General features: G+C 34.8%; 1 protein-coding gene across 1 annotated transcript in view; it reads left to right on the top strand.

The window, feature by feature from the left end:
- Positions 1-370: 370 nt before the first annotated feature.
- Positions 371-21808, top strand: part of LOC104460476 (attractin-like protein 1) — a gene marked incomplete at both ends in the record, with an annotated part of 36574 nt that continues 15136 nt past the window's right edge. Inside the window, 4 exons of the mRNA XM_010072689.1 lie at positions 371-584; positions 2353-2541; positions 5814-6032; positions 10657-10794. Coding sequence (XP_010070991.1) covers positions 371-584; positions 2353-2541; positions 5814-6032; positions 10657-10794 — 760 coding nt within the window. The remainder of the gene's footprint in view (positions 585-2352; positions 2542-5813; positions 6033-10656; positions 10795-21808) is intronic.

The raw sequence follows: 21808 nt of genomic DNA, 5'->3' as shown, positions 1-21808 counted from the left end.
CCACTAGGGAAAAAAAACAATTTCGTTACAAGCATTTGGCCTGGTTTCTGATTATTTATCAAATAATGTTAATCAGAATTTACTTTCAACGGAACAAAAAGATTTTTAGTGGAACAGAAGCATATAGTAGGTGGGTTTTTTAGTGTATTTTTTGTTTGTTTTCAGAAAGGTAGAACAATTAAGATAAAAAGTATATGGACAATGATGAGATTAGATAAAGTGAAAGAAGAGCATGGTGAATTCTCTCAAAATGTGAAGTTGTTGATGTTCAGCTATTTTTTGAAATGTTTTAACAACAACAACAAAAAACCCAAACAAACCCCAAAATGTTTAACTAATTATCTCACACTTGTTTCATTTTGATTCATAGAAAATTTCACCTTGGGTAGGTTTACGCAAGATCAACATCTCCTACTGGGGCTGGGATGACATGTCTCCTTTTACAAATACAACTCTACAGTGGCTTCCTGGAGAGCCAAATGACTCTGGCTTCTGTGCGTATCTAGAAAGAGCAGAGGTGGCAGGTCTGAAAGCGAATCCATGCACTGCAATGGCAGATGGTCTTGTGTGTGAAAAACCTGTTGGTAAGCAATCTCTTACACTTGGTTACTGTTATTGTCACTGTCATGTTTAGCAAGCTGTTTGATTTTTCATTTAGCTAAGAGGAATTTTTTGACAATTTGGATTAAATATTAAAAAAAGATAACTTTTTTATTTTTTGAAAAATGTGGAGCTTTAATATAGAAAACAAATAATATTCTGAAAGCAACAACTATTTGTGAATTAGTTTACATGGCTTAGTTTGCATAAAACCAGAAATCTTATAAATTGCCTCTAAAGCAGTAGTCAGTGACAACAGTGACTGTATCATGAAAGTTATTTGTGGACGTGTTCAACAAGGCTGGCGTTTTCTTTCTGAGTCTCACTGAGCATTGATAAACATTTTGATGGACTAAAAGACTGACAAACCCAAAACACTTCTTTACCTCTTTTAGGTTTGTTTATGTGTAAAGATTATGGTGGCAAATAGCCACTTGGCAGTTCAAGTTAACATTTTCATGCTCTGATTATCCTCTATTTCTCTTCATAGATGTGAAGTTGAGCACATGAAGTTCTTTAAATTTCCCCTTCAGATTTATTTTATGCATTATATGTGCAAAATTGGAAAATAGCTGCATTGTTGGCACGTTGGGAACACTTCCTATCAATACGATGCTTTTGCGATGAAATTGTCTGAGTTAACTTGTGTGACCAAAGCGTGATCTTACCAATCCTTTATTCTCTTATATGCAATTCCAAATAGTAATGTCATTGCAAATTATATATTGTATGCTTGTTGCTACTGCCATCTATATTTCTTAAAAATTTAATCTTTCACAATGTTCTGAATTTCGAGTTAATAATTATTTATGAGATGTTTCTCAGAATAGTAAGAGATACACTCATAATGGAAGAGTCATCTCAAAATGTAAAGGATACACTAGCTGGAACACAAATGACATTAATCAGATCGACATATGCATCAGTTATTGGTGACTTGTTTGAGTTTTTTTTTTTTTATCTTGAGGTGCTTCAAAAACTTTGAGGAAGTCTTATGAGAGTACTTTTGTAGTTCGGATGATTTTTGTTAGTTTTTTTTCTTTGTATTGTTTATTAATTGCAAACTACAGCTTGAATAAAATTGGAGCAGGGTATGCAAGTTCTTTTAGTGTGTTATGACTTTTTGAGATACCATACACCACTAACCAAGTAAGAATGTGGTGTCTAGTAGAGAAAAACAAACAAACAAACCCCAAACCCAAAAACCCCCAACCCAACAAAAAAGCCCATCTGTTTTGCATTGAACAGTGTTCCTTTTGTTACTTTCCCTTTGGATTGTAGTGACTTTGATATGTATACTGTAAGGCAAAGTGTTAAAGGATAAATAAAACACAAGTAGCATATCTGTTGCTTATACACTGTTAAACTAACAAGAATGGTAGACCCAGAGCTCTACTGTATTTGTTGCATAAGTTCAAAACGTATTTCATGTCATGTATGTGCAAGTAGCTGAGCTGACATTATCAAGTAGTGAATATTAAATTTACTATTTTAGTATACAGATAAAATTGCTGCGAGCACTTTTAAGTGGAATCTTTTAGAGCTACAGTATGACACATGCTGAGCATTACTCAATAATGTCTATAAAATATTATTGTATTTCTATACTTCACCATAAGCTTGGACTAAGTTATTAATAGCTAATTAAGGAAGCAACCACTTTAACAAGGATTTTTCTAATGGAACATATGGTTAAGAAAAAGGAGATTGAAATTGTGTTCAAAATTAGAAGTGTTGGTGGTTCTTTTCCAGTCAGTCCCAACCAGAATGCCAGACCCTGCAAAAAGCCATGCTCCCTGCGAACAACATGTTCTAACTGCACAAGTAATGGTATGGAATGTATGTGGTGTAGCAGTACAAAACGATGTGTTGACTCCAACGCCTATATAATCTCCTTTCCATATGGACAGTGTCTAGAATGGCAAACTGCTACATGCTCCCGTGAGTATTTTAATGCACATTTACTCTATTAAATATAAAATATACTCTAGTATTTTTTTCCACTCAAAAACCCATCTGTATGAATAGGGTTCAGCACATTGACTAGAGATAAAAATAATTTCAGATTAATCACCTTATACAACTACTAATGTGAACAGTTGGTACTGTGTATGTATTTTCTAGATACAGGTAAAATATTGTCAGTTCTTTTATGATGAAATATTGTAAGTCTCTTAAAAAAGGTAGTAAAAAGATAAATAAAAAATGCCATGATTCTGTGTTCTTAAATTGAGAGATTCCTTCTTCATCCTTAGTAATCATAAAATATAATGAACGAGTACAGTGTTAACCTGTTCTGGTAAATTTTTATGCTTAGTAGATTTTGGATATTAATCCAGGTTCTAGTGTCCAGGCTCAGTGTGGACTAGAAGTGGGGTGTACGTGTTCCTTTGGTCCTTATGTCCTCTAAACCCAACTGTCGGCCCACGTTTGGTCTAAGAACAAAGAAATAATAGGAACACTTAATTTCTATGTCTCATATATTTGGAATAATAATATTGTAATTATGTTAAGGTTTCTCTCTCATAACAGTTCACCAAACTTTTCTTCTCTCCTATAAGGAATCAATTTTGCAACTGGTAAGATATTGGTAGTAAGTTGTGGCAGAAGATAAGTAGATTGAAAATCTGGATATAAAATAGACAGAATGACACATGAATGATGCTTAGCTATTTGAAATAGCATATATTATTTCAGCCCGAACTTTTAATTCTGTTTTTGTGTTTTTGTAGTTTTTGCACATAATGCAGATCCAATTTGTTTGGGAGATGCAAAAAACTGTTTTTAATTTAATTGTCTTTTTTATCAGGTCTGTAAAAGTTTATATTAAATAAGGCAAATGGGAATTGCAAAATACCAGTTCATCATTGTGTAAAGGCAGTTTTGTATGAAAATATATTTTCTATTCAACAAATTAAAGAAAAACAAGATTCTGTGTCCATAAGCAACTTTTTTTTTCAGAGTTTAAAGCATTAGATATTTTGCATTTGAACAAGATGAATGTCCAAATGAAACATGATTCAGACCTCGTTTCAGTCTAAATGACTTGAAAATTTTATTAGGTAGATACATCATTATTGCTGCTGAGGTAATGAAGTATTAAGTAGATTCCCTTATCAAAGGGTAGTGTTTCTACTTTCTTGAAGAATGGAATGTAACTATACCTTTTTTTTTTAAAAAAAAAAACAACCCACCAACTTATTTTCAAATTTTAATTTAAATCTGAATGACTGATTTCTGATTTTTTGGATGTTTTGCTCTGGGAAAAAAAAACCCCAACAAACTTCACAGAAGCATGTATGATTTATAAAAGAAAATATAACACTGAAAACTTCAGATTTATTTTCACAGCTTGGAATTAAAATGAAGAACACTGTTTTATTGGTGACGTTTTGTCATTTTAATACCCACTTGCCAAGAAATTGCATTCCATTTTCCCCACATCTTCCATCCATTATGAGTTTTGATTAAATAGCTGACAGTTGAACAATCTTGGACCACCTCTAGAATTTCAAAGACAAAAAAATTCTGCTTGAATGTCCCTTTCTTCCATAAACAATAAATTCTTAGTTAGCTCTCCAGTTTTTCAGCTGAATGCCACTACAGAGAATATCTGAGGATTTTCACTTTTGGTTCTGATCTGTCTTCCATGAAGACAGAGCTGTTTTATCCTAGCTTTATAGACAGCAACATGAGAATTGTTTGGATCATCTATGGTACGTCTCTGAAAGGGCAAGCTAGCCAGTACAGAATGATCGTCTTTATTTTTCTACTGATCTTCTAATGTATTCAAAAAAACAAAATTTGTGTCATTCAGCTTCAGATGTGATGAGGTCTGGTTTAAAACTCATTTATGTCACATGGCTGACATTTCCAAGAACAGTTGAGCTGCCTTTTTTTTTTCACCCTCCCTTTTTTCCATATTTAGGAAACCTGAAACATTTCATCCTATTTGGATTCTTCCAAGTCTAGTGATACAAAAGCAGGTGCTTCAGTTTTCTGCACTGTTAAAGTCCTTTTGAGATCTCATTCAGATTCTTAACTGCCTGTTTTCATGATATCTGCATGTATCTTTAGACTACTGGAGTATTTTTTCTCTCAAAACTTTCATTACTTTTAAAAATGTTAGTCGTTGCTGAGGTCAGAGTAGCTAGCATGTATTCTGATGACAGTTTATTTAATTAGAAATGAAATTGTTCTGCTTTGTATAGCCTTTATAGCATGGATTCAAATATTGTCTTTATAGAGTAATATGGTCCAGGTATCTGTGAACGTTAGTTGGATACAGTGTCCTGGCTGCAGCTGAGCCAAATGGAGAGGTTACACTCACATAGAAGCTGTTTGAGTGTCTTCCAACCCACCCACATCCCCCTCCAACCTTTTAAATACTTTATTTTTAAAAAGAAATTTAGACTATTTCTAGCTTTCTGGTAAGATCTTCCTGAAGATCATGTATCCTTTATAATTTATTTTTCAAGTGTCTACAAAAGTTATGTGAGAAGAGACAGGGATCCTTAGTGATCAATGTTCAATTTATTCTGATGTGATTGATTTTGTGTTACAGCATTAATTTAAAAAAATTAAGATGTAGCAGAAAGAAAGCTCAAATAAACTTGTGAACTATAATGGTGTTCCTGAAGATACTACATTGTAAATTTGTTATTAATAAGAAATGGTAGTACCTTCAGAACATGAATTTTATTTGGTTCTAAACAATTTTTGGATTATTATTATTATCACTTTTTTTTTTGGTTTACTGACCTTGTCTTGAATTCTAGAGTTTTTGATGGAAGGACTGTTCACATCAGTAAAATTAGTAATATACACGTGCAATAATATATATTAATAATATGCACAGATTATATATATTATAATGGGATTTAATGAAGATGTGTAGTATTGTTTTTCTGCCTCATTATCTTTGTTTATTTGAAAACTTTGTTGCATGGTGGTGTAACAAACACCAGCTGTGTATTTTGTGATCCCTAAAGAACTACAACTTTTAAAGAAAACAAAGATATTCTTACTAATGTTACTGAAATGTTTAATTTGCACAAGGAAATAGAAATGCAAAATTATTATCAACTGTTATAAAATCCTAGCATCTTATTTAAAAAACAAACAAACAAATCATAAACCAACCAAAAAACCAAACTAGAACACGAAACAAAAAACACCCTTTTTGCATTAATACTGTATTCCGTGTAATAAAGCTCAAAACTGCTCTGGACTGAGGACCTGTGGACAGTGTTTGGAACAGCCTGGTTGTGGATGGTGTAACGATCCCAGTAACACTGGAAAAGGACAATGTTTGGAAGGATCATCAAGAGGACCAATGAAGCCTGTTGGTACGCACTCTAATGAAATGGTGCTTGATGGTAGCCTTTGTCCAAAAGAGAAAAATTATGAGTGGTCTTTTATCCAGTGTCCAGGTAAGGTCTGTTTCCATTCTTTCATATATACATATAAAATTGTTTCTCTGTTGAAGCATGTCAAATTAACATAATTATTTTGAGCAATACAAATCAAATTTGCATGAGATTTGTTTTTCAAAAATATTTCCTAAATGCATAGTTTGTTAGTCTCTGTCCACTGAACATGGATGTTCTCACTGTCATGCAGGTTCACATGTGGAATTTAATGCAAATAATTTAACTGGAATTGCTATTTACTTGTAAATAAGTTCTCACCCATTCTATCCTACTTTTTGAAATCCAACTACATGGATTTGCTTCATCTTTTGCTTTCTTCTGGCTCCTATATCTGTCAAAGAAGAGTGTAGTTGGGGAGCAATTATCTATAGGCAGCTGTTGATGGGCAGCAGCAGGAACTCCCTGCTGCTCACGCAGAAGTCTGGCTGGCTGTGAGAATGGGGGGCTGCCAAATATCTGAGCTCAGCCTCCTTTTAGACATTTTGAGTAAGTAGAATGTATGCTTTTGTAATCTTAAAGCGAATCTCTGAAGTCTAAATTTAAGCCATACCAAGCTGATCATAGTGTTTTAATTTTTAAGTTATTGGAAACGTAAGCAAGACATCAGGTGCTTTAACACAGTGGAAGCTGTGCTGGCATAGCCTCCTGTATGGAAATACTCAAATCTTTAAAGCAGTGTCATTGCAGTGGTGTAGTAGTGCAGACAAATGAAAAGCACAATGGGGAGTTTGACAGACCTCCAGTGGTAATTGACAATAAATAATGCAGTTTAAAAGACAAATTGAAAACCTCTTTTTTTTAGAATAAGTGATGTAATTGTGCTAAAGTTATTTTTCCAGCAAGTGTTCCTATTGTGCATCAATTTGGAAGATGGAGCTTTTCTAGGATCAAAACTTTTATGGGTACATGTGGCTATGTTTTTTTTCTCTCCAGGGTGCTTTTTTCATCAGCATGTTTTCTGTGTGTGTATGCATACATATGTGTGTGCATATGCCTATATTTGTATGTAAGTGTGTGTATCACTATTATTTAGAAAACAGAAGCTCTGAGGAAAGTTTTATTTTGGTAACTTGTTGAAAAAAAACATAGGTAGAGAGAAGAATTTTTTTAAAGCTTTAGAATAAATAAGTGAAATGTAGAACCAAGTGAATACTGTCAAATAATCTAAGTTAAAAAAAATGCCTCTAATGAATTTCTGGAAACAATAGAATGACATTGTATTGTCTGGAAACTTCAGTACTCAGTCTGTATTTTAACATACAGACCATATTGATAATAAATGCATTGTAAGACTTTCACTGCAATACATAGAATCTACCACTGGTGAAACTGTGATGTATATAGGTATTGCTTGCCTAAAATGTTTGTGTTAGTAGTTTTCATCACCTCAGTTGTTTAGTATTTATTCTTCATGGAAGAAATCTTATATTATAGATTCTGACCAAGAAGTCACCAAAGTTCCCCTTTAGTTTAAAAACTCAGTGGTTTATTAGCTTGAGGCAAATACCACCAAAGTCATAGAAGTAAAATTTCAATTGATGTGAAATTTGGTTTTGATTGGTATAGGGTGTAGGTTTTGTTCCTAACCTTTTGTTTTAATTTTCTTAAAATATTGTCAGTAATGGATTTTACTAACACAGTTTATTAGTCTTAGCAAAGCAATCATTTGATGTACGTGAAATAAGATAGAATTGATAACTAAATCCTTATAAGTCACTGAACAATTTTTAGTTTGGATTAAAATAAAAATAAATGTAATTTGAAGATTATTCTGTCACATTGATGAGTAGTTGGCTAAACCATTTGTGTTCATTCATGTATGCACTTAGTTTTCCTTCTAGTTCATATCCATGCTCTTTATAGTGCCTCTGGGCAATTGTGTTGGTAATAAGTGTTTTAAATTTACTCATATTTTCTCTCTGTTCAAATCTTTAAAACTAGGATTCACCAGGTAGCAGAAATAAATGTTTCTTTTTGTGACAGGTCATTTTGAAATCAATAGTCCTCAAAGCAGCTGTCACAGATTTCTTTTAATATGAATACATTCTCATTTTTTTCATCAGATTTGTATTTAACAGAACTATTATTATAAATAAAATGACAAATATTGTGTATATTAAAAAAAGAAAAATAGTGTTGGAATTTCGTCTCATGAGAAGAGCAGTTTGGGTAGAATTAAGTTTGTCTTTAAAGCCTAAATTTCTCCTCTGAAAAGCAGTGTTGAATTTATTTCAAATAGGTTGTTTAATTGAAGTATTTCTACTCTAGATCCAGATTGTAATACAGACATTATTTTGTATATTTTCCTAGTATTAAGTGTTTTCTTAAAACTAAAGCAACAATTGTCAGCATCACCAACACAGAGATCAAAACCAAATTAGACATAAAATTGCTTATCTCCAGGGCAGCCCCACTGAAGATTCAGCTAAATCACATTTGTATGTGTGAGCAAAACTACTCTGTTGCTGGCAGTGATGTACATTAAAATCACTTAAAGAAAAAATTACTTTTTACCATTTAACTCCTAGTTCTTATTTAAATGATCATTACAGTGTCTTATCATTTTAATTATTATTTTAATTATTTAATACAAATTACTGCAGTTTGATTGCACTCATCTGTATCAGAGAAAGTTGTTGAATTGTGCAATTCTGGCTTATCACTTTTCTTGATAGGATACATATTTATAGGAAAATCAGCAAATACATAATAACATTTTTAAATCGTGTGCCATGTCAGTTGGAGATTGGATTGGCTCTTATGTGTGTGCATATGTATATATAATTTGATTTAAAATCTCTTCCATTTTTTTGCCTATACAAAATGTTAGAATATAATATTTGAACAGGTAATATTATGACTTGCAGCAAACTAAAATTCACAATTAAAAGTTTGATTAAAGTTGCTTTCATTATCCTTTAAATAATGTATATACAAAACTAAACATTAGAAAGAAGAGAAGATTTATAAATCAATGACCCACTAGCTAGAAAATAGCAGAATGAAACATTTTCCCAGCGTTATGACACAGTCTTAATTAGGCGATTTTACTTTAACAGAACGCCTATTTAATGCACTATCTGTTTTTCCTTTTGGTTTGTTGGGCTGTGTTTTTTTTAATGTTTGCTTTAAGTAATTTAATGGGTAAGACCTATAAAGAAAACCCCAAAGGGAACTGCAATTCATGGTATTTTCTTGTAGCTTTTTCAGAGAAAGTCAACAAAGAGCAGAATTGCAGACTGCCTGGAGGAAGACAGTGCAAAGTTGTCTAAAAGTCAAGTATTCTTAGGAAGAATAAAACGTGTAATTTCTAAAGAAATTTAGTCAAGACAGTGGGAAAACTACTCTTCCAGTAGTACAGAAATGTTTGATACTTGTTTACAAGATTCTACAGGCATAGCTACAGAAGATGGAGGAGATTGTAAACTTAGGAGGTTTGATGGTTTATGAGACAAGCCTGGCAATGGCTGTAAATGTATTAAATTACTAAATTCTAAAACAGCTCTAAAAACTTTTAAATCATGTGGTGAGAATATATATATATATATGTGTATTTTTCAACCAAGACATGAGTCACTGTGACATGTAGATTGAAAATATAAATTTAAAGAAAAAAACAATCTTACTGAGATAGCTGTCTTCTGCTGAGTCTTACACACCCTTTTGCCAGTAAGGAATTGACAGGTTTGACACAGTCTGACATTTGACAAGCTGCTGTAATTGACAGATTGCTAATCTGCTGAGCACTATGAGCTCTGAGGTCCCACTCTATAGAGAGGTCATCCTTCAGAAACCTCCTGGTTGTTCAGCTGAGTCCTGGCAGTAAGATCAATGATTCTGGCAGAATTCACATTGTGACTTTCCTGAAGTAGTGATCAGTACTTCCTGAGTTTCTCCAAAACGTGGAGCACTGGAGTGGAGGTGTGGTGCAAGATCTGTGCTTTATACTGTTGCTCTTTGACAGAAAGCAAATTTATACTTTTAAGGTAATGCATTAAAAAAAATTATGTTAGTAGGAGTCTAGGTTTTTTACTTTCACCAAAGTCGAATGAAGTGAGGAGGGATTGGAGCTGTTTGTGGTCCTGATGCCCTTAAAGCCCCTTACTATGCCACATCTAATGCGAGGATCAAACTGTTAAAAATAAGATTATCTTTTGTTAACTTTTTCATAAGTTCTTTCTCCCCGGTAGATGTGAGTGTGAGTTGTTCGTGTTCTCCATCACAGCAGCCTTTCAAATGCTTCACAGTGGATTGCATGTAGGTATCGGGATTTTCATTTAGTCTCGGTGACTTACTGCCTCTTAAACAGGTTTCTTAAGTGACTGGGCAGTATTTTAAAGCTATGAGGACTGGATTAGTCACTCACAATGGCAAAAAATACTTTCTCAGACGCCTTAAACTCACTTGTCACTACGTAGTCAATTTCTGTGCTCTTTTATGTGGATTCCTGTTTTGTCACAATGCTATTTTAAAGAGGTTATGTGTCAAAGTACAAATATATATGCTGGTCATTAGTCAGGATTAAACTCCTCAGAATTACATTTTACTGCAATTTTGCAATCTCATAGGAATGATTTGTTCCCAAGAGCAATTTAGTAATGGCTTTTTAAACATTATATTCTAGCTTGCCAGTGTAATGGCCACAGCACCTGCATCAACAGTAATGTCTGTGATCAATGTAAAAACTTAACAACAGGAAAACAGTGTGAAACGTGCATGCCAGGATATTACGGGGATCCCACAAATGGAGGACAGTGTACAGGTAAGTCATTATGCTGTGAGGAAAAAGAAATTGAAATGACATTTTAAGTAATGTAAGTTTAACTTTTTTAATGTGATGGGAAATTAACTTTTCTTTAAAGGTTAAACATTTGCCTGATAGTACAGATGAGTTGATCAGATTAATTTATGATTCAAAATCAAATTAATATTTTTAAGAGAAACTTTGCATTTAGAATCATCATTTTGCTGTTGTTTGGTCTGGACACTCTAAAAAAACCATGGTAATTTAAAGATGCACACCCAGTTAGGGAAAGGAGGAGTAACACCTTAAATCCTGATGTTTCAGAGGGACATAATTTCATTCTATGTGAACAATCTTCTTAAAAGCAGTGAGAAGGTTTTTATAAAATGAAGTTCAGTATCTACCATAATGTCTGATAGCACTGATCTGTATAAGTGGGTGATGCTAGTGGAAAAATTATGCATTTAGCAGACCAACAACTCTTATTCATGTATAGTTCAAATAGAAAACCCAGGCACACTGGGGATTGTCAGGTACTTTAACCTATTCAATCTGTTTAGTTTTGTAATTGCTGCATTGGAGGATTCTCCTTGAAGTGAAGGAGAGAATGAAATCCAGTACTCCAGATGGTTTTTGCCGTAGGGCTCCTTTTTTACTTGCATGGATGATTTTAAAGGTGACAGTAACGCCTTCTCTTATAACTAAATGGGATAAGGGGGGGATATGTTCAAGATGACAAGTTGTTAAGGTAGTTGAGGTTGAATCTAGGAAGGTGCTAGAAAGTTTTGTCCCATGACTACTACTTCTCTGCTATTGGTGTTTCTTTAACTGGACCATGCCCTCCATGCCCTTCCTCGGGCTTCAGCCCCCTGGGCAGAACTTGGAGGGGAGGCAATACTGGCCCCCAGGCTCCTCATCCTCCTCCTCCACCTTTTCTTCTCAAGGAGAGTATTCATTCATTTAAAGGCTTCACTTGTTCCTCACCACTTTAACATGCAGCACTCAATGCATAAAGCTGCACATCTGGTAAACTCAAGCACAATATGTAGAAAATGTGTTCAAGGGGATGGAAAGATTAATGTCTACGCCTATTGACAATTGCACATTTTGCTGGTGCTTTATGATGCTTTAAATAATTCTTAATAGTTCTCTTATTTCCTGAAGTTGACAAAATGTTCTTATGCTGTCTATATCATCTGTATGGCAAAATGATGTATTAATATAGATTTATTCTTCAGGGATACATTAGCTATCAACCAAATAAGCATTCCATCACCTTTAGTGAATTATGTGTAGTGCAATAATGGCTAAAATCAATTTATAAGACCAGTAAAATTATAAATTTTACGACTTGTTTTTCCAACCCTAGTCTGTAAGAGTACCTATTTTTATTGGTAGATGTGATTTTAAGAGGAGGTTTTTAGACTAAAGAATGCTTTAAAAAATAAAGATGATAATTATTTCGAGGCTTTGTCTGCATGGGTATACTATATTTTGTAGTACAGAACCTATAAATCTATTTAAGATAATTTGATCGATGTAGTCACTATGAACTGTTAGATTTTTCTCAGTGTTGTGGTTTTTGTTCCTGTGATAGAGGTGCCCAAATTATGGGCCAGGCATTTCTGCAGGAAAAAATTACCAGTGATCCATAGATCAAATCAATTTTCTTTGGATTTAATAGGATTTTGGAACTGTAATTGAGATCAGGCATGTGCATATAAAGAAGGAAAGAAATGGTAGTGTCTTGGTAGTGTCTTTTTTTTTTTTTTTTTTTTTTTTTCCCCCTCTCCTTCGTTCTGGTACTGATTTTTATAACACAGAAAAAGTTGAAAATGGCTGCAAATTGAAACCATAATTAAAGTAAAGGCAAAAGGAAAAAAAAAACCAAGTGGAAGAAAGGGCAACCTGGTCAGAAGCTGAACTTGAGTATGACTAAAATAATTAGAAAATGAGACAGGAAATGGTATGGAATAGCCAATCAAATAAAAAAAAAAAATGAAGAACTGAAAAAAACAGTCATCCTCATAGTCCTGTGTTGTATCACTTTTGTCTGCTGCTGCCAGCTGAATTTCTGGCTGCACCCTGCGAACATTTCTTTTCTACTAAGACTCATCCTTCTGTACGAGGGTTGAGACTGCCTGAGCACATGGTGCATTTTTTCCTCAGAGCTCCTGAGTTATTTCTCTGAGGATACAGATTGAAAACTTTTTAAAGGAATTATAAGATAATGACTATAACTCTTAAAGTATGTCTGTAATACTATAATGTTCTTCATATAACAAGTTGCTATAGTTACAAGGGTGTAACTTGGTTATGAATCAGAGAGCAGCTGGAGCTGGGAAAAGGTAGTACCTGATCTCTGCAGTTGAGAGGCAAAGTGGCTTACACTGGGAGAAAAACTAAGAATTATTCTGTTAACATGCTCATGACATATGGCATATTTTTTTTCCAGTGTCCTGACAAAAGTACTTTTGTATTTAGTACACATATTGTGTATTCTGCTGTTGTGATTGATGTACTTATAGGTAAAATGTGACTTGCCAACTTAGTTTGGCTGTTGGTGATATAAAGAGTTGCAAGAGAAACTTCCTTTTTTTTTTTTTTTTTTTAATAAGGTGGTTTAGCCTTTGTTATTCCTTAGTTCCCTGATGATCTTGAAAGGAAGGAGAAGGAAATGCATAGCGAGTCTTTCAGTCCTTGGAAGACTTTTTTTTCCCCCTTAACTATGCCAATCCTTTCCTAAATCCTTTCAGTTTATACGTCCAGGAGGTCATTCAAAAAGCTCTGAAAGAAACTGACTGTCCACCCCAGAGTGATCAATTCTGTTTTGACCTTTGTCCAGGGATGGAAAACTGTACAAATATAACTATTTTCCTTATTCTGCTCTGGGAATAATGATGCTTTTACAACTGTCACAGGATAACTGATAGATTTATAGTGGTATTGCATAGTGTTATGCTATCAAATTACGATGGGATGAGTAACAGTTGTTGTAGAAAAAGATATAATTCATGTTTCAGAAGGTTTTGAATACTTGTGATTAAAGAATGGATTAAAAAAATTGCTTTTCTGGATTTTTGCTCACTATAATTGCTGACATTTCAATAGCTTTAAAACAAATCTAAGGACTCATTTTGCATCCTGATACAATGCAGGCTTAGTAGATGTGACAAACCTATAAAGAAGGACAAAGAAAAGATTGAGGCATAATAACAGACTTCAAATATGCTAAAGGAAGTTGAAAAGAGAGAATGATGATAAAGTGCCTTCCCCCATGCCCTCACTTTGATTGAGGAAGAAGTAATGGGATTAGGTTACAACAAGAAAGAGTAAGGTAAAATACAAGGAAAACTTTCTACAGGTTAAACTGTAAAATAGATTGCCTAAAGTTGTTATGAAATCTGCCATATCATCTACACTGTATTTTTAAAATTTTGAAACTTCTCTAACTTTAGAAAAGGGCAGTGGACTGACTGATTTCACATGTTCTCCAGTCCTAATTTTCAAAAGATTTTTGGAGTCTGAGATCTAGAATGCAGAGAGGTGTTGAGTAAAGATAAAGTATCCTGATTACATAAGAAAATGATCTATGTATAGCAAAATGACCTGATCTAGTGGAAGGTGTCCCTGCCCATGGCAGGGAAGTTGGCACTAGATGACCTTTAAGATCCCTTCCAACCCAAACCATTCTGTTATTCTATGGTATTCACCATATTATGCATGCTTAATAAAGGTGCCTTTAAGTCTTGCATAGTACTTATTTTGGAATCTGTAGCATTTTTGTTATTGTGGCATTAAAAAGCTTTCCATCTAATGCAGGTTTACTGTGATTTATCTTCTCTCTATTTTTGTGTCGGAAGTGTGGTTATGTTGGTTGCTGATGGGCAATAGTTTGACAATTATCATATTTTTATAATTAGTTATTGTACTTTTTCTTAAAAATACATGCCTAATACCATTTATTCATTTAAATTCTGTCACTTGAAGTCTCTCTTCTATACAGAGAGTGAAAGTTAGATTTGTATTCTTGGTGTATACATGATCTTTATATTCAGTAGTCCGAACTTGTGGCTTGCAGTAAAGATGGATGTACTCCTTCAATTCTTTATGACATTTCATTGTACAAATATCTAGTTTAAATTATTTTTGTATTTGATTCATTGCTGCATTCTATACAAAAATCAGTAATAAATTGTAAAAGCCTTTTATTTTACGTTAAAGAAAGTTCTGTGCCTGTAATTTATGAATGGTTTCAGGTAGTTATTATGTCTGTGAAACAGGTAGCCAAAATATAAAATGCTATTAATTTTTTACCTCACATTATGATATATTTTTAGTTAGACAAAAACATTTGCATTCTTTGAAATAAATTATACACAGTGCACTAATTGGTAAGTCCAGACCCTGTGCCTGTGCTTAAGATTTGTAAGCTAAAGCCCCTGTACGGCAAAGAGAAGTGTACCATCAATGTTACCACATAAAGTTACAGCATCCTTTTTAAGAGTTGGCTCAATGTGCAAGAAAATAAGAAAGAAGCCAGAGGTGAATTCTGAACATGAGGGAATAGAGAGCACTAGCAAGGGACAGGTTTTGGGTTCCAGACCAGGCTCCAGTTCTGTTTGCCCCTTTTATCTGTCTGATCTCGGGTGCAAATGCACAAGCAGCCCTTGAAGTACTAAATAACAGTGCTGTCAGTCTGTGCCAGAAATATTTAAGGAAAGTAGTGAATTAACAGAATACTGCACACTTGCACTCTGTGTTGTGATGAAGCTCAGATGAGAGATGCACAGCTCAGCCGTGTTCGCTTCTGAGTGGGTCAAGCTATCCAGATGCTTCCTGCACCTAGGAAGCCTTGTAGTCTGAGATACTGAAGAGTTGGAGGACGGATGTTCCAAATCACTTTGATTCTTTGTCTTTTTATTTTTTTTTTTAAATTGTGCTTGAGTTCCATTAGAGGTACAGTTTTGAAGGCATGAATATCAAAATTCAATAACAGAAAACTAATCGTTAAACATTGATAGATTTTGGAAATAAGACAGCTCTGACTGTAGATGGGAACAGATACTGACTTGTCTTGGTTTCTCTTAGTGTTATATTTTCTTGTTCTATCATGTACCTGAAGGGGGCTACAGGAGAGATGGGGAGGCACTCTTCATCAGGGACTGTAGTGAGAGGACAAGGGGTAATGGGTATAAGCTGGAAGAAGGTAGATTCAGACTAGACATTAGGAAGAAATTTTTCACTGTGAGGGTGATGAGGCAGTGGCCGAGGTTGCCCAGAGAAGCTGTGGATGCCCCATCCCTGGAGGGGTTCGAGGCCAGGCTGGATGAGGCTTTGAGCAACCTGGGCTAGTGGGAGGTGTCCCTGCCCATGGCAGGGGGTTGGAACTTGACGATCTTTAAGGTCCTTTCCAACCCAAACCTTTCTGTGATGCTATGTGTTGCATGTCCAGAAAATATGCAATGTTTTTATAGACATTCTAGAAAAAAAGGTTATGTGTACTGCAGCATAACGTCAGAGGAGAAAACAGTATGGGAGACTGCTCGGAACAATTTTGTGTAATCTTGGCAACATTTTTTTAAGCATAATTTCAAACTTATTAATCATTTACTTAGTTGTCAGTGTTAAAAGAATTAGGTGCTTATGATCTTGTAATTTTCTTTATGCATGGCATATTTACAAATTATTCTTAAAATGTATGAAATGCCAGGAGAGAATTCTTTACAGTAACTTATGACAGTGTGAGTGCATAATACATTTAATAATAAGATAATGTAAGCACTTTGCTGTATTGCCATTTTTTTCATAAAGTGATAACATCCCAAACAGCGTTCAATTTTCCTATAATTGTACTACCATTGCTGTTGCTTTTGCAGTAGGAGTAAAACTGTGAGTACTAGCACAGCAGGAACATTGTGTTTCAATTTGCACTGCTTGCTTTCTAAACAGCCTGAAAAAGCATGGTGTTTTAGACACTGATGACCATTCTATAAGAGCCTCCTACCCGATAGGCTGTATGGGACAAGTTTTTTAAGCAAATCTGTGTCATTTCTAGTGCCTCTATAGATTTGTCCCCTTCTTTGCCATCATAAAGTTGGACGTTTTCAATCCTAAAGGCAACAACTTACCCTCACATTTGATTTCTAACCCCACAATTACTTTAATAATTTTAGTAATCTGTAGTCTGATTTATTAGAACCCAAACATCAACTTGAACAAGATTATCTATAGAAAACTAAAGGAGGTGTACTAAAGAAAAATTGGAAGTGGATCTAACTTTTGCTAACAAATACTTCCAAGGTGAGTGTCCTTTCCCAGTTTTCCTCCCAATCCAACAATTTCTTGCTGTGTCCAAGCTGAATCAGACTCTGTACAACCTACACTAGATCTTGGGAACATCTTTTTTTTTTTTCCCATCCTCCAGTTTGTTTTGAATCTGCTCTTAGATGTAGATAGGCCTCTTCTTTTCTGCAACACCTAGGTTCTACTTTTACTTCAAGTTTTCTGCTTCCTGTTGTCTCTGTCCTCTCTCAGCCCTGACTGCTGCTCCCAATAGTTTTTGCAAAGCTTGTTGTTTTCATTTGTGTTCAAGGAAGAAGCAGTTTCCTTTTCCATCTAGAGAGTACAACATAACCCATGGTGCCCAGGACAATGTAAGTGCTTGCTCCCCAGCCATACTCTTGGAATACGTATACACACGTTTATGTGTGTGTGTATACGTACACAATGCACAGCATTTGTGTGTTAAATTCTAATACAGCAAATTACATAATTTCACACATTACGGAAAGCAACCTGTCTTTTGGAAAGGAAAAAGTTGATAGCGTGACAAGGGAAACAATTTAATGTTCTTTTTTGAACTAAAATATGCTGTTGTCTACTTAGTTGATAGAAACATATGTGGTAATTTCCCCTTAGGCTTATTTTTCTACATTTCAAGAAGTTATACAAGCAATGAGGGAAAAGAAAGCAGCAGTCTTAATTTTTCACTTCAACACTATCACTGAGTAGCTTTTAAATTACCTGTAGTTTGGGATTGCATAGGGCAGGTGTAGAGAAGTATCAGCCTACATATTCTGAACATAAATATTATATGACTATTTGTGGCAGTAAACTTGAAAGTAAAAAAAAATAAATTATTTCCCTAAGAACAGTTTTATTTAGTAAATGTTATAGTACAATGACATGATATTTGAGTTTTAGTCTCAGAACACTTGGAAACGAATATATTATGGTTTTAGGAACTGTATGATGCTACTTTAAACAAGCAAAACTAGGCAGATGCTCTTGTCGTGAGAAATAGGTTTTGGAAGGAGAAATAAAATCTTACATTTAAAACTTCATCAAGGGATTTTTTCCGCAACCTGAAATAATTTTATTTTGTTGTGATTCAGAACTTTACAAACAGATTCTGCAGCAATCCTGGCCTTTGTAAATGTTTTAGCTAAAATGGGAGTCAAAGTTTCTGTCTATCAGGAAAGTCCCACCACTGATGGGTATCTAGGAGAGATGTGTTGATTACTTTTCAGGGCTGTCACAAAATGGCTCTACGATTGAGAGACTTGTTCTCTTTAACAACATTCTTAAGTATTCTAGTCATATGTAGTTGTTGGAGGTAGTTCATGACAGCAGTTTGAGCAGTAGGAAGGTGATAATTATTTTGTTTTAGATGAAATTTCTAGTCTGCTTTTGAAAAGGCAATTTTAGTGTGCTAAAAACTTTAAAAAATATTTTTATTTTTTTTACCATAAGCATGACTGAGCACTGGAGGAGATTGCACAGAGAGGTTATGGAACCTTCCTCCATGGAGATAATTCAAAAGCCCTCTGAATAGAATCCTGAGGAACTGGCTCTAGGTGGAGGGCTGGACCAGATGACCTCCAGGGTCCCTTCCAACCTCACCCATTCTGTGATTTGAAAACAGTGCTGTATACTGACTCATTAAAGACCAGAGGTTCAAAAACTTCTGTTCTTCATGTGCCTGTATTAGATTCTTCTCGTAGCTTTTAGGATCAGCACATTTTGTTTCTATAAACCAGTCTTAAGGGAGGATAAAGCCTGTCTTGGAAAACCTTGCAAGAATTTTTCAAATTTATATTTGAGTTACCACTAATCTCCTGTCTTGTTGAGTGTTTAAACAGTGGTTTACAAGGAACCTCTCCGTTGCCCTCGTATCCATTGGCTTGTTGGATATCTTCAGTATGCAAAGTTGGAATAGTGTCTCATAATACCTTGATCCAAGCAAATTTTTCTTTCTTACAGGGCTGGTTACGAGTTGGTCTCAGCTGGTATGAATATTCATGCTATTTTTTTCTAGCTCTATTTTTTTCTCTGGCTCGTTTCACTATCATGATCTATGTTTCCTTAGAAATGCATGCAGAAACTGCAAGTATTGTACAGGTACCCTGGGGTGCTGCATACAGTAATTACTTCTGTGCTTCAGTAAGATGATTTTTATGTTGTTTCATCCATTTCTGTTTAATTTCCTGCCCTTTGCAAAGTGTAATTAACACAGCTGGACAGGGAGGAGATATGCTGCTATCTGTGAGTGGCTCTGCAACTCCATCAGTTTTGCCCTGACTCAGACTGTGGAAGGCTTGATCCAGTGCTTGGATTCCCCACACCTTTCTTGTTACACTACAGTTATCCGTGCTTTGTCTGCGTGGTAGCATGAAGCACTGTAGCACTAACGCCTTTCAAAATCCAAATCTAATGCAAGTACACTCTCTAGTTTTAAATGATTTCCTTCTAAGGAAGTTATTTACACTGTTATTTTGAGGTCTGGTGACCAGTGCAGTTCTGTGTAGAGTTCAAATTGCTTTTGTTTGTTTTGTTTTGTTTGTTTGGTTGTTTTTTTTTCTTGTTTACTAGGTTCTGGAATTGTTAAACAGCTGGACATGTGGCAAAGCTTTTCTCCACAAAACGCATTCAGTGGGCTGAAAAGTTGTAAACACTAGATGGACTGTCAACTAATAGCTGTTAGAGGATGACAGTATTGACTTCATACAGTGCATTCCAAAAGAGCATTTGATGACTGATGTGCAGGTCTGTCAAACATCCTGTGGCCAAATCAAAGAGAACACAAAGAGAGAAAAAAAAACCCCTCAAGCTCCCACACAAAAAGAATCCCCTCAAAACCCCAACCCACAACAAAACCCCCGTGCCTGATTGTTCATTACAATTCTTAGCATAAATGCTTGTGCTAATTTTTGTAGCCCTGTAATCTTCCTTTTGTGACTTTGTTATAAGGTCTTTTGGTTGTATCCCTGATTTTTGCACATGCTTATAGACCTGACCTAGGTGAGACAAATGCTTGCTTTTGAATTAATGAGTAAATAAGCTTTTTCAAGAAGACTAAGGCATCTAACAGTTTTTACCTTCATGTACCTAGCTACTGTTCTTGATGAACTAACCATCAAAGCACCTATTTCCTGAACTGATTTTGTACTCTGAAACTGGGCATTCTGTGCACATTGCCTGAATTCTGTCCATAGTATACTTAGACTATATCCATATATAAAGCCAGCACTAAGATCAGCTAAGAGCCCATGAACTACAGTTGATTTTGTCTAAAATCAAGGTGCTGGAAAGAGCATCCCTCTTTAACATGATAATTTCATAATTAGTGCCCCTAGGGTTATTCCCATCCTGACAGTGAGTTGGTTCAAAACTGCAGTTCCTTTGTTAGTGTAGACTAAACCAGCCAGAGTGAGAGCAGATGAAATAATTTGCTCTTTGGGGAATTTAAGTGTCAAACTTCCAAACTTGCAAGTGTCAAACTTCGAAAACTGGAAGCCTAATGTGTAAGTACTGAAATCTCATTTGGTAACCTGCCCTTGAAGCTTTCCCAGCCTTTGATATCCGTCACTGGTATCTTTTCCAACATCTGTTAATAGCAGTTCTCTGTGGGGAACAGTCATACAGACTGTCATTTTGATGAAAATATGTAGGAAATATTATAGGCTGTGATAACCAAGGAAACAAAAAATACGTGAGCTCAGTAAACCTACATGTTAAAGAGAATTAATTGATCATTATTTTTATAACTGCTAGAAAATTACATGGTTTTAGTTGGAACAAGATTTTTAAAAATAGAGCTAGTTTAACTAGTGTGTTCATTTCTTTATTTTATTTGCATTATTTTTTTTCTCCTGCTATGACCACAAAGTGGTGGCACTTGTCCAGAAACATGTTTTTATTAGCCTGTAGTAATACTTGGTTTTAATAGCACAAAAGCTGCTGTTCTTAACTATTAATCTTCAGTGACCAATGACCTGATGTTTTGCTCATATCTTGTATTATTTAGAAACAAAATACAGGTATTCATAGTCCAAATTATTATAACATAATGCATTTCTACATAAAGTGATTAAATGAAGAAGGATGAAGAAGGTAGAAATTTAAAATAGACCATCTAAATATTGACTCTCAAGCCATCATCAATCTTTCCTCCCAATGAGTCTGGCAGTCATATAAAATTGCTTATTGGAGTCAGGTAAATTAAAAACAAGCTAGAGTACGACATTTAGTTTTGTAATAAATAGTGTATAGATTATTTCTATGAGACTTTTAAAAACCCACAATTTTCTGTATTTTTCTTTAAATGGTTCCTCTCTTGTATCTAAATTTTCAAAATGGGGAGTGGAATGTGTTCAGCTGCATGAGTCCAGTTAGTACTAATAGAAGTCTCATAGTTTTGTATCAAGTTTAAGCTATCTTGTACTTACTGATGTCTCTCAAGCTTTTCAGCTGCTGGTGCTTTCAGATGTAGATGTTTCCTGTAGATGGATGTGTGTGCACGCATGTCCCTAGAACCCAGCACACACCCAAGAGGAAAATATCATACAGAAACAATAAAAGATATTAATTGTCAAGATAGCACTAACAAGCCAAAAATACTTGGCTGTAAAAAGGGACCCTGTAGCTTTCTTACACATGGTGTTTTGTCACTTAGCCGAAGCTAAGCCCCTCCACATGTCGTGTGGATACGGGCTTGGTGCTGCAGTGAGAGCTAGAAAGTTCTGGTGGG

Source organism: Pterocles gutturalis, unplaced genomic scaffold (genome assembly GCF_000699245.1).
Source record: "Pterocles gutturalis isolate BGI_N339 unplaced genomic scaffold, ASM69924v1 scaffold25842, whole genome shotgun sequence".
Lineage (NCBI taxonomy): Eukaryota > Metazoa > Chordata > Aves > Pterocliformes > Pteroclidae > Pterocles > Pterocles gutturalis.
The sequence above is the reverse complement of the archived record's forward strand: the minus strand, read 5'-3'. Positions and strand labels throughout refer to the sequence as shown.